The 16,756-nt window shown below is 40.3% G+C and overlaps 1 protein-coding gene across 1 annotated transcript; it reads left to right on the plus strand.

Annotated features, from left to right (window-relative positions):
* Positions 1 to 1,029: 1,029 nt before the first annotated feature.
* Positions 1,030 to 2,513, plus strand: LOC110863870 (dnaJ-related protein rsp1). The gene is made up of 4 exons (XM_022113118.2): positions 1,030 to 1,310; positions 1,410 to 1,461; positions 1,807 to 1,874; positions 1,953 to 2,513. The coding sequence occupies exons 1-4, from the start codon at positions 1,176 to 1,178 to the stop codon at positions 2,406 to 2,408; spliced, it is 711 nt and encodes a 236-aa protein (XP_021968810.1). The 5' UTR covers positions 1,030 to 1,175; the 3' UTR covers positions 2,409 to 2,513.
* Positions 2,514 to 16,756: the final 14,243 nt, after the last annotated feature.

The following is a 16,756-nucleotide window of genomic DNA, read 5'->3' on the forward strand; positions in this document are numbered from 1 at the left end:
AAAGCAAAAACAATAGAAATAAATACCGGTAATAATACAAATGGTGTTCAGTCGGTTTCAGTTCGATTTGGTACGATAGCGGCGCAACAACCGTTTTCAATAACGTTTGTATGTCAATGTTGAAAAGGTAAACATAGAATGCAAACCAACCGAATGATACTAACTAAACAACATCGGTACCGGTATCGATTTTCGTTTTTATTGATTTTGGTCAATATAAGGTTTTCTCTTTCGATTACTATAGCAAGTCCGGATACCGTAACGAACTGAACAGATACTAACTGAATTCCCGTCGCAAAGCGCGGGGGAATTCACTAGTTATTATTATTTTAAATTTTGTAGTAAGATAAACAAGACAAGAATAAACGACCTTTACATGTGTGAAATATTTGGAATTCCTAATTCTCTAAGTAGATAGTTGAATCGTGCGTCGTCAAGTGTTGCGGCACCTATAAATATTAAGATTTTACACATGATCACGTATATGTCTGGTCTTGTACAGTTGAACATCAACATCATTATTGGAGTGTTGTGGCATTTGTGTAACAGCCAGTCATGAATGCGATGCAAAATATTGGGCCAAAATGATGGTGGGCTTGAAAGTATGGGCTATTCGGAAAACTAGTTGGCGTTGCTACAACTTGTTGAAAGGTAAACCCATAAAATAATGAGCCAGTGGACGAACTGTAGATGCTCGGCTCAACGCCTCGAACTGAACGAGCTCTATTTTTGGTTTAATTTTCAATGACTACCCAAGTCTCGATTGTTGTTGAACGGAAGCCGCAAGCGGAAGCCAATTGGAAAGTTGCGGTATCATATCATTGATACAACATCAAAAAAGTGTATACTTAATATACTGTAAATATACAAATTAATATCAGATTTTTGAATGCTACAAAATTAATAAGGCACCTGTCAACCCTTCGTATTGAGTGGTTCCTTTTTTTTCAACTTTTATTTGGTAATTTAAATAACAAAAAAAAAAGTGTACCCCAATACCCCAAGTCCCAATTAGTCCCGACTTTCAAAATTTGATTCAAATCACCGCAAAGGATGTCCTCATTTTTCTTAACTGCCCCACCTTCATAGTCTTCTTTTCCCTTTTTAAAATTCTTAAACCAAATATTCAAAACCCAAAACCGAAACACCCCATTCTTTAATCATCTGCAAATCTCATGGTGCAATCTGAATCAGATTCAAAAGTCAATTTAATCAAACAGATATGTGACATATCAAACCATGCGAATTCATGTGTCCATCATGACACTTTCGACTCAGGCCCTTTCATTGATTGGTATATTCTTCTTCAAGTAAGCATCTTTTTTTCCTCTTGAATTCTTTTATCTTTTCCTTTTGGTTCCCGTGATTCGAATATGTTTTGTTTGATTTGGTGTTTGTTTCTTCAACAGCTTGAGGATAATGTGAATCTTGATACAATCAGAAAAAGGTATCATAAATATGGTATGTTGCTTTCTTTTTATATTAGATTATATTTAAAACTTTGTAAATATGTTGTCCTTGCATTAACAACACCATAAACCCTAATAATGCATGTGTTTTGGAAATCGAAACATGCATGTAGTGATTATAGGGGTTGGCTAAACGTACCCACCATTTTCGTTTGAAAACATCAAATTAAGGTGATATTCCTTTTTCTTTTTTTTCTTTCTTTTTAGTGTGAAAATAAGGAATATTAATGGTTTGACAACTTTATGGATATAATTAAAAATAAAAGGAATACATTCATTTCACTTGAGCCTTTATTTCACAATATGAATACGGGTTTGATTCATAGTTAATCTACAGCCTTACTACTCCATCCTGATAAGAACAAACATCCCAAGGCTGAGTTCGCTTTTAAGCTCGTATCGGAGGTTTGTTCTTAATTCCCTTGTACTAAAATCCCATCACACAGTCACCAAACCAAATGTGTTTTCTAAATCCTTGTACAGGCATATGCATGTCTCTCAGATGAAGCAAAACGATTAGACTTTGATGTCAAAAGATGGAAAAATCTCTGCAGGGAGTGCATCAAAACACCACAATCTAGAACCAAAGTGAAAGGGCCATCATCTCCTTCAGATAGATCAAGATCTAAGAAGATATCCACAAGAATGAAAGAAGTTAAAGCTAGATTTATGGAAGAAGCAAGAGTGATAGAAAAGTGTTTGAAAGTAAATGCAAATGTTGATCTTTTTGATAAAGAGATACCGGTTTTTAATCCAAATAATTATGTAAATCAAGGGTATCCTCACTTTCGAGTTGGGAGGCGCAACGAGCTCAAGAACTCTAAGTTGTTGAAGAAAGGATTCAAATTTGATAACCAGGAGCAACGTGCGAAAGTGAAATGTGATTCTCCAATATTTCAATGTAAACCAAATAGGTCATCAGTCAAACTTCAATCATAGTTAGCAAACTCTCTCTTAACCTAGTCATTGCTTTAAATTTTCTGCTAATTAAGTTGAAGTGTACAAAGTTCTTGAAATTAAGTTAATATTCCAAATTAACTGAAAGTGGAGTTTATTGCATAGTCTCCATGGTTTTCATGGGGTTGTTGAGTTTCGATTATTAAAAATATGCAAATTTATTTGGTAAGAAGTAGATGATGAAGTTATGTAGTAGTAGTTGAATTGTTTGTTGTTAGAATCACTCAACATATATTTGAATGGTTGAACTACTAGTTTTAAGGTGTATCCAACGAATGGATAACATCCAATCTCTAATACCAATCAATACTATCAGTTATGCCCACAAGGGCTATAATGCATGTTTTTTTTTTTTTTTTTTTTTTTTTTTTTTTTTTTGATTGAAACGATAAACTTCATGTATTAGGTTATGACGCTTCCCAAATCAGTGAGCCTCATTTTGCCTCACTCTGACCAGATTATGTTGTTTTAACCGGGCCCACGCTGACTTCAGAATTTGGCTTTTACGGGCGTTCCCCCAGGAAACCATACCGCCGGCTGCCACTTGATAGACGTTGTGCCGCCACAAGAGCAGAACTCTCTGACATAACACACTGTGGGATGAAAACCCAGATGGGCTCGAGAATCGAACTAACAACCTTGCACAAGGTCTAGTACAAATCCTTTGCCTATATCCATCCTAAAATAACACAACTAAGAATTGAACTTAGGTCTCAATTAGAAAACCTAAGCATCCTAAGACTAGGCCACTTGTAAGGGACTATCTCATATGCATGTTTAAATGTGAGTTCTCCCCCATCCACATCTGTTTTATATTTGAATAATAAAACCTTCAAGTGACTAGTAAAAAAGTGTTGGGTTGTGAAGACATTTGCTTTGGGTGGAAGACCCATGTTGCTTTCTTATTTCATAAGCTGTTTAACATAGTTTTTTCTCTGTATTTTAGTCTTGTATTGTAATCTTGGGCGTTATCAGCTTAAAGAAATAGTCTACTTGCAACTCATTGACGTAGGTCTCTAGGGGGACCGAACAACATAAAATATTTGTTTCATGTGTTTATCGTTTTATTATTTTATGTCTGCGTATTTATATTGTTTTTTGTATGTTGGTTCTGATGTGCCATTTAGCTTTGGCTTGTTAAGTGAATGCACAAAATTGCACGGAAAACGATTTGCATAAGTTCGTGGGTATTAGGGGAGTGGGGGTGGTCACTAGTGATAGAATTCCATCACTCATAAACATCCAATCAAGTTCCGCCATGTCATCAACCATTATTTCATCACTCACAACCTTTTTAGTGACGGTGGTCATCACTCACAACACCCAAAAATAAACCCCCATGTTCCCTCACAATTTCCATTTTCCACGGCGTGATAAAATCCACTCGTTATAAATTTCACTCGTTATAAACTATGGTGGCGGCGGTGTTCTAAGGTCCATCACTCGTTATTTTTGGCTATCACGGAACATTAACGTTCCACCCCACCGCCCTTATGTTTGAAGGGTTTGGAAGAATCGTCGTTAGAAACCAGGTTTGCGATCAACAACAAAGTCAGCTAAATGAGCCGTGATTGACTCTTGTGGGGATAAGAAAAAAAAGGGGGTTTCTTGGTGCAATATCTCCACGTGAAGTTTTTTTCCTTTGGAAATTGTGTCATTCAAGGAAGCTTTTTTGGATTTTTTATTCACTTCTGATGGTAGTTGGTTCATGGAAAAAAAATTATGTAGTTTCTATTTGTGGTAATCACATCAAGAAACTAAGAGATTTTTTTTTTTCTTTTGGCGGTTGTGGTCGAGATTAAAGTCTCGCGTTAAACTCTTTGCAATCGCAAGTAGATCGTGTAGTGATTTAGGGTTTGTGGTTGTCGACTGTTATTAGTCGAAGGGTTTGATCGAAGGTTGCTAGGTCGGTTTGAATTCATGAGATAGATGGGGTAGGCTATTTGATTGCGATGAGGTTTTCATCGGGAGTTGAATTTCAACTGTGATTGAGAAACGTCTTTGGAGTCTTCAGATTATCGAATATGTGGCCGAGTAAGGTGGGTGGTTCTGTCACACCCCAGATTTCCACATGCAGAGTACCACCGCGATGCGTGTGACTGATCAGGATCAAGCCACCAATCATGTTGAACAACATAAATAATAAAACAGTTTTTCATCACAACCAATACGATTAGTGACTAATAATGTCTAAGTCCAAAGTTTAAGTTTAAAAGAACGTTTAAAGATAACAGCGGAAGCATAAATTAAACAGTTCAAGCAAAAGTTTAAAAGTTCATCCATAATATTTATTAAGGGTTAACACGACCACTACACTCCCCGCTGCAAGCTCCTGAGAAATCACTGGGTACCTGCAAAGCATGCAGTAGGGTATCAACATAAAGTTGGCTAGTTCACGAGTTGTCCAATTTTAGTTCCAAAAACGAGAGTTGTTCGATTGTGTATTTACAATCATGTTATGGGGAGCTACCTCATCTGTAAGCCTATTAAACTACATGATACCGAATACTGGTAACTGTCAAGTTGTTGTGCCCCAAGTCAATGTCTCTATCATCATTAACCAAGTAACAAGGCATAATAGTTCACGCCCGATCCCCCTGGTCACAAAGTGAGGTTTGTCAAACTTAATAGAGCTATCTACTAATATCCTCCCCCCCCCCCCGGACGATTAATCGGTAATGTAAGTGGGGAATTAATGATAGAGTTTCGTTTAGTTTGCTAAGTCATGATTTATAAATAATATTCAACCGTATTCCCCCTGGGAATGGTAGTTTAAAAGTATCCTTCCCCTGGATAGTAGTCCGTCCGTGTCCCCCCCCCCCCAGGACGCATGCTTTTAGTGTGTGTGAACTCACCTTTGTTTGCTTGGCAGATAATTTACTTGTTTTAAAGTTGGTTAACCATGTCCTATCATAGTTACCAAGTTTGATCAGATTCGTATTCAAGTGACATCACGTATTTGTACACATAGCACATAAGTATCATGTAATTTAAACACACGGACTTATTGTAATTTCATCAGGTGAACAGTAACAGAGTTTAGCCTAAGGTGTGCCATAAATGTGCGGCCCACTTCCAAGGTGTGCGACCTGTTTATTAAGTGTGCGGTTGTCACACCCCAAATTTCCAACCACAAACCCAGTGGGCCCGGTGGGGAGTATCGTGACGTAAGATTGGTATCGTCATAGTCAATATTCACAGATAGCACAGTGGAAGTCTTGGAGTAAAATTATTAATACAAACCAATTGTCCAAAGTTCAAAATAATAAATACAAATGGCTCGTAATAATAAGAATCCATAGGCGGATCATAAAATGTACAAAAGATGAAATCAACAGACTAATAGGCTTATGCAAAGGAGTTACAAATTCCTCTTCTAGCATTACCGAGCAGCTTCCAACCTATTTATGTATTTGTACCTGTAACTTAGTCTTTTGAAAATACGTCAATTTTCACTAGTAAATAGAATCAACTAACAAATTTTGAAAATATTTCAAAATTGATTTAAGTGCACAAGGCACATGAAAAATCTTTTAATAACTTGGGATAGTTAAAAATGATCTTGTATACAGTTTTACATGGCTGTCAATACATCTGGGACCCAGTACTAAACACTGACACATGATTAACCGACTCACCAATTAAACCCACAAAGGGGTATCCCCTGATCAACGAGTAAGAAAACATTTTATATAAAGCATTAGCATCTGACGGGTGTATGCCTACACCCCATGCTCAGTCGTGGCCATTATTACTTTAATGAGCTATGGATATCTAGGACACGGTCGCGTTAACCCCCAATGTTTAAGTTATCAGTCAAAATGTATTAAAACAGGTTATGAAAATTTTGTAGCCATAATCTGGCATATGATCCCATACCCGACCAAGCGGTAATAATTTACCGTATCCCAAGCCCGTATAGGGAAAATAGGTTTAGAGTATTTACCTGAGCTAATACTTGATACAAATGTAAGGTTTATAGTAACTCAGCCGTATTCAATTAAGTAAGCATAGGTAACAATCATAGTAAGGCTCTAGTCTGGAATAATGGTATAAAATAACGAATTAGAATGCTAACGGGTCTTATGTAAGTCGTAGGCTTAGACCGGCTAGCTTAAAGTATTAAAAACGATACGATACGCTAGATTAAGCGATGACCGGAATAGAATGTAGTTTAAACCCAACAAGTACTAGGACTTGTATAATATGGGTAAACTATTAACATTCTGGAAATTGAGATAAAAATGATAAGGTTAAACCCGTTTTGGTAAACTTATGTAAACTAGTTACATAAGCCTAACCGTACGCGTATAAGCAATAACGGGTAACCGGATGAGTCATGAACAAGTTCTACATGCCAATATACTTTAAACAAGTTATAATATTAGTAGTATATCAACTTGTATGCTCGTTAAGGTTTTAAAAATAAATTGTGCCTCATAAGGGCGTTTTAGTCATTTAGCGACTTATAAAAGGAACTTGCATATAAACTGATGTTATAACCATAAACATTCTGGAAAAATAATTTATTTATGATATAATATCAGTAGGATATTAAACATATGTGTGTTTTATAGTTTAAGACCAAACTATGCACCATAGGTGCTTTTTGGTCATTTCACACATGGTTTAAAAGCTTATTTGGGAATCTGAGTTTATAACATGTACCTACTGTAAAAATAATTCAAATAAGTTATAAAATCAGTAGATAACAACTCTTGGTTGATAAATATGGTTTAAAATCATACTATGCGCCGAAAGGGCGTTTAAGTCGTTAAATGACGATATTTGTGATGTTTTATCAAAACTGATGTTATGAACAGATAGTGTCAAAATATTTTATTTATAATGTCATAACAGTAGGTAATTAGTTTCGTATCACATTTATGATTAAAAACCATTTTAAGTGCCAAAAGGGCATTATTGCCATTTAAGGACATAATACAAGAACTTGTACATAAACTCAGTTTGTAAACTGACTTGATATCCCAAAATATTCTATTTATGATATTACATCAGTAAGTAGTAAGTTTCATAAGGTAAATTATGTTTAAAACCATTTTAAGTGCTAAAAGGGCATTCTGGTCAATTAAAAGCATAATTTATGATATTATACGAAAACTCAGTTTATGACCAGTTTAATAACATCAAAATATGTTACACATGTTAACATATCAGTACATAAGTCATTTGCAAGTTCATTAGTGACTAAAACCTTGTTTTTAATAAAAAGGGCAAATTAGTCAAAGTATGGCATAATAACGGAAACTTGCATAAAACTCGGATTACTATTATGATCATGTAATATAACCTCAGGGGGTTATGCAACATAATATAATGATCATAATGGAACCTTAAATCAGTATCAAACTAATCTAATTCGGGTCAGAATCGAAAGTCAAAGCAGAAGTCAAACTTCGAGACTTTCGGTTGCGAACCGACCCTAACACTGGAATTGACGAGCCGAACATGTTTACACATGTTCTAATAATTATTACCAAGTTGTTTAAGTGCTAAAAATAACTTAGAACACCTACATTATCAAATTATGATTATTTCAAACACTGACCCATTTGACTTTTTAAAACAACAAGTTTGACCCGTCAATTGTCCAAGCATACGTGATTTTCAGGAGGTGCCTTTTTGAGAGATTAACACCTACCTAATTACGACCACGTAGCCATGTTCGTCGCGAACAATGGCTGGACCATTAAGGTCTAAACTGAAAGTCAAATCGTTTATTAAAAACGTTTGACTTTTGGCTTTAAAAAGCCTATAAATGAAAATGCAAGGAAGGAGATCACTTACAAGTGATCCTTGCACAAAAAAGAACTTGTTTGGAAGCTCCCTTTAGTTGGGAATCTCCAGAGATGAGAGGAATGAAGAAATGAGAAGCGGTGCAAGTTCAACAAGTGAACCATGGCCTCTATTTATAGTTATGGAGAGTAAAGGAGGTGATCACAGTTGTCTAGAGGTGTTATGAGAGGCCTACAGGTGTCCTAAAACGTGGCACAATTGATATACAAGCCCATGGTTTCGAATTGATCAAGTTTTGGTTGTATGTGTGGCCTCCAAGCAAAATTCACAGCTGGAAATCAACCTTCTGCCAGATACATGCCGGGCCATATCCACATCTCGCCGCGGGGCGCGACGCCGTCAATAATCTTTTAAAGTTTGGCAGGTTTAGCCCCTTGACCTCCAAACTCTTGTATACTTTTATAAATATTTATAAATAGCATAAATAGCCCCTCAAGTTATTATTTGACACACCCGAGAGTATGACCGAACATTGTTAGGCTCTCGGTTCGTTAAAGGGTCACTCAGAGGTATAAATTAACATGTCGACGCCTTTAATCCTCCAAATAACAATCTTTCGATTTAAATCACAATCGGTTCCTCTCGTCCAACAAGTGGCTCATTTGAGAACACGGATACCGTTAAAGGTCACTCAGAGGCATAGTTTAAGCATGTTGACACTTTTAGTCCCTCCACGTTCATACTTTCATCATTCGGCAAAAATAGTCCCTCCTAGCCAACATTAGGCATCATTAGGAATAGGGACACGTGTCAATATATTATTGGACACGATTTTACGAGGTGTTAGTGCGGTCCAACACATGATCTAGTGGTACAAGTGTGTGCGACTGTAGGCCCAAGTTAACATATCAGTCCATTTAACAGAGTGTGCGGCCCACCATTGGACAACCCAAATAGAGTGTGTGGCCTGTCCAAAGTGTGCGATCATGCAATGTGCAGCTATACATTGTGCATTGATAAGTTGTACGACAAAAGTGTGTGGTCTTCCTAGTGTGCGACCTTGCTTAACTTCCTTGCACCCTGTGCAATCACAACTTGTACACTAGAGTGTACGGTTCCAGAGGTGTGCGACCCTTTGTGTCATGATGTACGTTGTGCAGTTTGTGTGGTACCTTTAACGATTGTACGGCATGGCAACAAATTAAACAAAATCATTTCATGCTCAGATGTTTCACCGAATCAAAGCAGACAATACAAAATTATAATTCTTACAACAATCATTTTACATTATTTTCAACATTTGTTTGTGTAGCTTTTCGTTAGCCCTAGTTATGAACTATCTATGTCAAAATCAACCAATCTCATGCTAGCGTGTACATCCTAACGTAATTTATGAATCAAGAATAGCGTTCACCGAATCATCTTCATAACAATCAGTATTCATTCAGATTTACAATCAGAATCCAAAAATCTTTACAACAACACATTCATAAAGATCTAAGCTTTGTGTCACACCCCAACCGATGGCGGAATCATCGGGGCATGGCACTGAGCGAAACAGATTGTCCAGAAGTTTCCATAACAATTATCATCACTACTCAATTTAAATAACACATCCCATACCGTGTCCCAAATAACAAACAAATTATTACAGATAACAACCAGTCAAATGTTCTGTTCCGACAACTCAGATTTAAAGTAAAACAAATAAATATTGTTCGAATGCTCCTAAAGACCCAGCCTGACAAGATCAACAGACAACTATGCTACAGTTGCTTTTCCTGACAGACAACTATTTGTTGGGGGCCTCTAGAGCTTTATTCTAGCCTCGCTTTCCTAGCAAGCAAACATCTTAAACACACAGAGGAAAACGAAGCATGTTAATTATCGACATGGACCTATCGATACCAATGACTGCGGGTTGACCGTTCGAGACGGTTCGCAATACATGATTACCACCGTAATCCATGCAAGTAATTGTCCTTAACAACCCCCGTGTGAACGGGTGCTGAGTCCAAACTATAGTACTACGTCGTTAAGGTAGGTAGACAGCATTCCACATGTAAGCACAATCAACAAGCATTCATTTAGTCACGTAATACATGCATATTGGTTAGCGTTCAAATAGTTTGAGTAGTGTGATCGATTGTGTTTTGATGTAAGTAACGTATGTAACACCCAAAAGTGTTGAAAGCAAAAAGGGATCGAGTATACTCACAGTTGTTGATTGATGGATATAAGGGAGCGCTTGAGTAGGGTTAGCCTGAATAGTTCGATAGCATAATGATGAATACACGTAAAATGGAAACAAGTGCAAGTGGGTCGAACAGCCTGGTCGATCGAACAGTAGGTTCGATCGAACGGGTTGTTCGTTCGGCTGGACAGTTCGTTCGGACAGTCTGTTCGATCGGCCGGTAGGCTCGATTGGCTGGATTGTTCGAGTGGATTGTTTCTTCCTTTGAGTAGGATGTGTTTGTGTATGATGGTTTGAACTTTTGAATTTTCGTTGTAGTATTTGAGAACACTGAAGTGTTCTTACCTTTCAGGTCAATCGATCGAACGGTCTGTTCGATCGGCCGGCTTAACCGATCGGTTAGGAACTTTAGTAGTAGTCCTCAGCAGGATGTCAATCAATTGAACAGTATACTCGATCGAACAGCATACTCGATCGATCAGCATGCTCGATCGGGTGGCATTCCTATACGTCGAACGAATTGAAAATCGACTAAGTGTTGAAGCATAGTATCTCATGATCCGAAGAGTAATTTTGACAAACGGCCTGTTCGATCGAACATCATCTCGTTCAATACTACACCTCATGAAATTGTTAAAGTGTGGGGCCATATGCTAGCCGATCAGCTGGCCTGGTCGATCGGCTGGCATGTCCGATCGGTTGGGCTGTTCGTTCGAACAGCCTAACCGTTCGGCCAGCATCCTGACCTGGTCGGCCTGTTCGTCTAACACTTAGCTATTTTGATTATTTGACGTTATATTGAGGTAGTTTGACAACGAGCTTAACCAGGGAACCTTCGTTCTTACTTGTTTCTCCGGCTCGGACAGGAATCACCCAAGTCCGGCCGGTGAACGGTTCGGAACTGCGGTTTAACGTTTATCCCAAACTCGGTGAACCTCGTAGGTAGAATCCGAATCTTAAATCACACAACCATTGGAATGATTAGTGAGTTGGTTCAAGCTCCGTTTCTACCGGTTTGAAGGCATTGAGTGTAAAAGAGTTGAAAGAAAGTTGGAAATCCTCCTTTCAATCCTTTACATCATGTAAATGTTTAGATCTTTGATAGATCTTAGCTTGTTTATGTGGAAATCGGTCAGATCCGAGCTATTCATGGTGGATTGAGGCCAAAGCATGATGTTCTTGAAGAACACCATGATGACATCATCCTAGAATGCTTAGATCTTGATGATTTCACGGTTAGAAATCAAGATTTGAAAGATAGAAAGGTGTAGGAGCATGTTTTGATCAAGAAAGTACAAGATTTAGGATGAAAACTTACCGGGATCGGAAGAAATCTGAGAAAAGTTGAGGAGCACGAGCTGGTCGATCAGAGAGTTTCCAAAAGTTGAAAGAATGACAATGACAGCCCTATTTAAAGGCTCCAAAAGAGGAAAGGGCTGGCCGATCGGCCAGGCATCCCGATCGGACAGCCTGCTCGATCGGACAGTCTGTCCGATCGGCTGGGTTGTTCGATCGGCTGACAGCCTGATCGATCAACAGCCTGGTTCGAGTGTTCGGTGCGACGATTTTTGATATTTCGATTTCGATTGAAGACGAGACGGGCACGATATAGTTTCCTATTCAAATTACTTTCAGTCCCAACTACTATATCTAACATACAATCATCTATATTTCACCCTATCCTTACGTTACCATACGTCATAATTCGATTTCGATTGCATTCGATTTGAGATTCGAGTTTCGATTTGAGTTTCGGTTGATTCGATTGAATACCACACAAAACATAAAACAAGCAGGCACAGGTAACACATAAGGCACACACACAAGTAATATAACACCAAATTCGCATAGTTCGAGATTCGAGTTCGATTGATGATTTGATTAGCTTGATTACTGATTGATTAACTTTATCGCATTGTTACTTCCTACTATTCACAGTCGTAAGTCGGTTCGCGTCGATCAAACATTCGATTACCTCGATTCTTTCTTGACTACAACTCTTACTCCACATAATACAAATAAAACATAAAATAAACTAATTATAGCCAAAGAAAGTCAAAGTTGACTTGGACTTTGACTTTGACTTTGACATTCGAAAACACGGGGTGTTACAGCCTCCCCTTGTTTAGGGAATTTCGTCCCGAAATTAGGCTCGAAGCTGCACAGCACCGTGAAGTACCAATTTGACGCTCTAGATCTTTATTTGAACAACTGCGGGTACTTGGCCTTCATGTCGCTTTCGAGTTCCCAAGTGAACTCCGCGCCTCGTTTGCCTTCCCATCGGACTTACACGATAGGGATGCGCGAGCGTCTGAGTTGCTTGGTCTGGCGATCCATGATTTCGACAGGCTTTTCCATGAAGTGTAGCGTTTCGTTGACCTAAAGATCGTCGAGGGGTACAATCAGATCATGGTCAGCTAGGCATTTTCGGAGGTTTGACACATGGAAAGTCGGGTGGACGTTACTGAGTTCCTCCGGTAGTTTGAGTTTGTAGGCGACTTTTCCGATCCTTTCCAGAATCTTAAAAGGACCAACATATCGAGGCGCTAGTTTCCCTTTCTTGCCGAATCTGACTACACCCTTCCAAGGTGATACCTTTAGGAGTACGTAATCGCCAACGTCAAATTCAAGGGGCTTGCGTCTTCTATCGGTGTAACTTTTCTGTCTTTCCCTGGCCTTTGCCAAGTTGTCTCAAATCTGGAGGATTTTGTCAGTCGTTTCTTGTAGTAACTCGGGACCGGTTAATTGCGAATGACCGATGTCGTGCCACACAATAGGCGAACGACATCTTCTTCCATATAAAGCCTCGAATGGTGCCATTTGTATGCTGGCATGATAGCTGTTGTTGTATGAGAATTCGACCAACGGTAGGTGTTTGTTCCAACTACCACCGAAGTCTATGACACACGCGCGGAGCATGTCTTCAAGAGTACGGATCGTTCTTTCAGTCTGTCCGTCAGTTTGAGGATGGAATGCAGTACTTAGGTTAAGCGACGTACCAAGGGCCGCTTGAAACGTTTCCCACAATCGCGAAGTAAACCGAGCGTCACAGTCCGAAATGATGTCACGAGGCGTACCATGATTACAAATGATCTCGTCGGTGTAGATTCGGGCTAGTCATTCTACTTTGTAGTCTTCCCGTATTGGCAAAAAGTGGGCTGATTTGGTCAAACGATCAACTATAACCCAAATGCTGTCGTGACCTGATGGCGTGGGCGGAAGTTTGGTTATGAAATCCATAGCTATATTCTCCCACTTCCATATTGGGATTGGAGGTTGTTCGAGTAAGCCAGAAGGTCGTTGATGTTCAGCCTTAACTCTCGCACAAGTCAGGCAACTTCCAACATAGAGGGCGATATCTCGTTTCATACCCGGCCACCAGTATTTGTAACGAAGATCCTGGTACATTTTATCGGCACCGGGATGAATAGAGTATCGGGACTTGTGGGCTTCGTTCATTAGAATCTTTCGCAAATCGGTCCGCTTAGGGATCCAAATTTGGTCCAGATAATAGAAAATCCCATCTGCTTTGCTTACAAGCTGAGCTCCATCGTGATAGATCCTCTCCTTCTTCAAGGTGCGTTCATTAAAACAAGCATGCTGGGCTTCGCGGATGAGAGCTTCGTGGTTGTGCTGGGCTTGGGTATTGCGAATACTGAGCAAATAACTCCGTCTGCTGAGTGCGTCGGCTACAACATTTGCCTTGCCCGGGTGATAACAAATCTCACAGTCGTAATCGTTAAGAAGTTCTACCCATCGGCGTTGACGCATGTTAAGTTCTTTCTGATTAAAGATGTGTTGTAAACTCCTGTGATCGGTGAAGATCATACACTTGGTACCATACAGGTTGTGTCGCCAAATCTTCAATGCAAAAACAACCGCGCCTAGCTCGAGATCATGGGTTTTATAGTTCTTCTCGTAGATTTTGAGCTGACGAGATGCGTAAGCTATAACCTTGTCCCGTTGCATGAGAACACAGCCAAGACCAAGGTTGGAAGCATCACAGCAGACAATGAAATCGTTGTTTCCGTCCGACAATGTGAGAACAGGAGCATCGCAGAGCTTGCGCTTAAGGGTTTGAAAAGCAGACTCTTGTTCAGTTCCCTAAACAAAAGACCTGTCTTGATGGGTAAGAGCGGTAAGCGGCACAACGATCTTGGAGAATCCTTCGATGAATCATCGATAATAACCCGCTAATCCAAGAAATGACCGGACTTCAGACGGGTTCTTTGGCGTAATCCAGCTTTTGACTGCTTCAATCTTCGCGGGATCGACATGAATACCCTGACTATTCACGATGTGACCCAGAAACTGAACCTCCTCCAACCAGAATTCGCACTTGAAGAACTTGGCGTAGAGTTGGTTCCCCTGGAGTAACTCGAGAACCAAACGTAGATGCTGCGCGTGTTCGGCTTTCGACTTGGAATAAATCAAGACATCATCGATGAACACGATGACGAAACGGTCAAGATAAGGTTTACACACGCGATTCATCAGATCCATAAACACTGCGGGCGCGTTGGTTAGACCAAAAGGCAAAACAACAAACTCATAATTGCCGTATCGAGTGCGAAAAGCGGTTTTGGGTATATCTTCCTCTTGAATTCGCAATTGATGATAACCTGAACGTAGATCGATCTTCGAGAAACACTTGGCACCTTGCAACTGTTCAAATAAGTCATCGATTCGAGGCAAAGGGTAACGGTTCTTGATGGTCAGCTTATTCAATTCCCGATAGTCGATGCACATCCTGAACGACCCATCCTTCTTTTTGACGAAAAGGACTGGCGCGCCCCATGGAGAGGTGCTCGGGCGAATAAAGCCTTTTTCAAGTAACTCCTGGAGTTGGTTTGAGAGTTCCCTCATTTCGGATGGCGCGAGTCGATAAGGGGATTTAGCAATAGGGTTAGCTCCAGGAATAAGGTCAATACGAAAGTCGATATCACGAGTTGGCGGTAGTCCAGGAAGATCATCAGGGAACACCTGAGGAAATTCACGAACCACTGGGACGTCTTTGACTTCAACCTTCTTTTTCTTTTCCTTCTCTGCTACTACAATGTTAGCCAAGAAAGCGCTGTATTCCTTGCGGAGATACTTGCTAGCTTGGACGCAGGACATAAGTTTGAGGCCTTTCGAAACTGTTTCACCGTACACACATAATAGATCACCATTCGCGAGCGAGAATCGAATCATCTTTTCGAAACACACAACTTCAGCATGGTTTTCGCGAAGAAAGTCCATGCCTACTATGACGTCAAAACTTCCGAGTTGCATCGGAATAAGGTCGATTAGGAAGATGTGATTGTTGAGCTCGAGGGTACAATCACGAAGAACAGAGTTAACAGCGACGGTTCTTCCAGTAGCAACTTCGACTTCGAATGACGAGGGAAGATAAGAACGCTTACGACTAAGGAGCTTCTCGAATTCAAATGACACAAAGCAGTTATCGGCTCCAGTATCAAACAAACATGATGCATAAATACCATTCACAAGGAACGTACCATTAACCACGTTGTTGTCAGCCTGGGCTTGACGGGCGTTGATGTTAAAGGTTCTGGCACGGGCTGCTTGCTGTTGCTGCTGCTGGGGTTCTTGTTTCACAACCCTGTTCGGGCACATGTTTGCAAAGTGGTTAGGATCACCACATGCAAAGCAGACTCGAGCATTGACCGCGGGTGCTTGAGCTGCAGGTTGGCCTTAAGGGGCTGGAAGTAGAGCTTGATGAGCGGCGGCTTGAATTGGGGCTTGACGGGGACCATAGCGATAATTCGCAGTGAAATGCCCGTAGAGGTTGCAGTGGGCGCAGAAACGACAGGCGATTCCCACCGGATGATGGTATGAGCATGTCGGGCAGAGCGAATGGGGACCTGTGTAAGCGCGCTTAGCGGGCGGCGCATTGATCACTGGAGCTTGTCGGTGGTGAGACTGCTGCTGAGCCGGTACGGCTTGCAGAGGAGCAGCAGTCGTTGTCACAGCACAGTTCTTCTTGCTGGAGCTGTTGTTGTTGTTGTGCTTCTTCTTTCTTCTTGATGACTTGGAGGGTTGAGCAGTGGGGGTGTCGACGGTCGATGTGGCGGTGGCTTGGTGCAGAGACTTGGTATGCTTATCCCAAAAACCTGACTTTACCCGCTTGTCATTGATCTCAGCGGCAAGCAGGTAGGTTTCTTCGATCGACGACGGCTTGGCGGCATGAACGAAATCGGCAACACAATCGGGTAGAGCTCGAATATACTTCTTGATGGCCATGTCTGACGTCTTGACTTGATCGGGACAAATGATGCTGAGCTGTTTAAAGCGTGCAGTTAAAGCAGCGTTGTCTCCATCCTTCTGCTTTATGTTCCAAAACTCGTCCTCCAGCTTTTGGTGTTCATGGGGAGGG

This window comes from Helianthus annuus, chromosome 6, assembly GCF_002127325.2.
Source record: "Helianthus annuus cultivar XRQ/B chromosome 6, HanXRQr2.0-SUNRISE, whole genome shotgun sequence".
NCBI classification, from domain to species: domain Eukaryota; kingdom Viridiplantae; phylum Streptophyta; class Magnoliopsida; order Asterales; family Asteraceae; genus Helianthus; species Helianthus annuus.

What these genes read in the sequence shown, in the direction of transcription:
- LOC110863870 (XM_022113118.2), top strand. Translation starts at nt 1,176, where the DNA reads ATGGTGCAATCTGAATCAGATTCAAAAGTCAATTTAATCAAACAGATA. An exon ending in AAAAAGGTATCATAAATATG is followed by an intron (nt 1,462 to 1,806) that starts GTATGTTGCTTT and finishes GTTAATCTACAG; the next exon opens with CCTTACTACTCCATCCTGAT. An exon ending in CTTTTAAGCTCGTATCGGAG is followed by an intron (nt 1,875 to 1,952) that starts GTTTGTTCTTAA and finishes ATCCTTGTACAG; the next exon opens with GCATATGCATGTCTCTCAGA.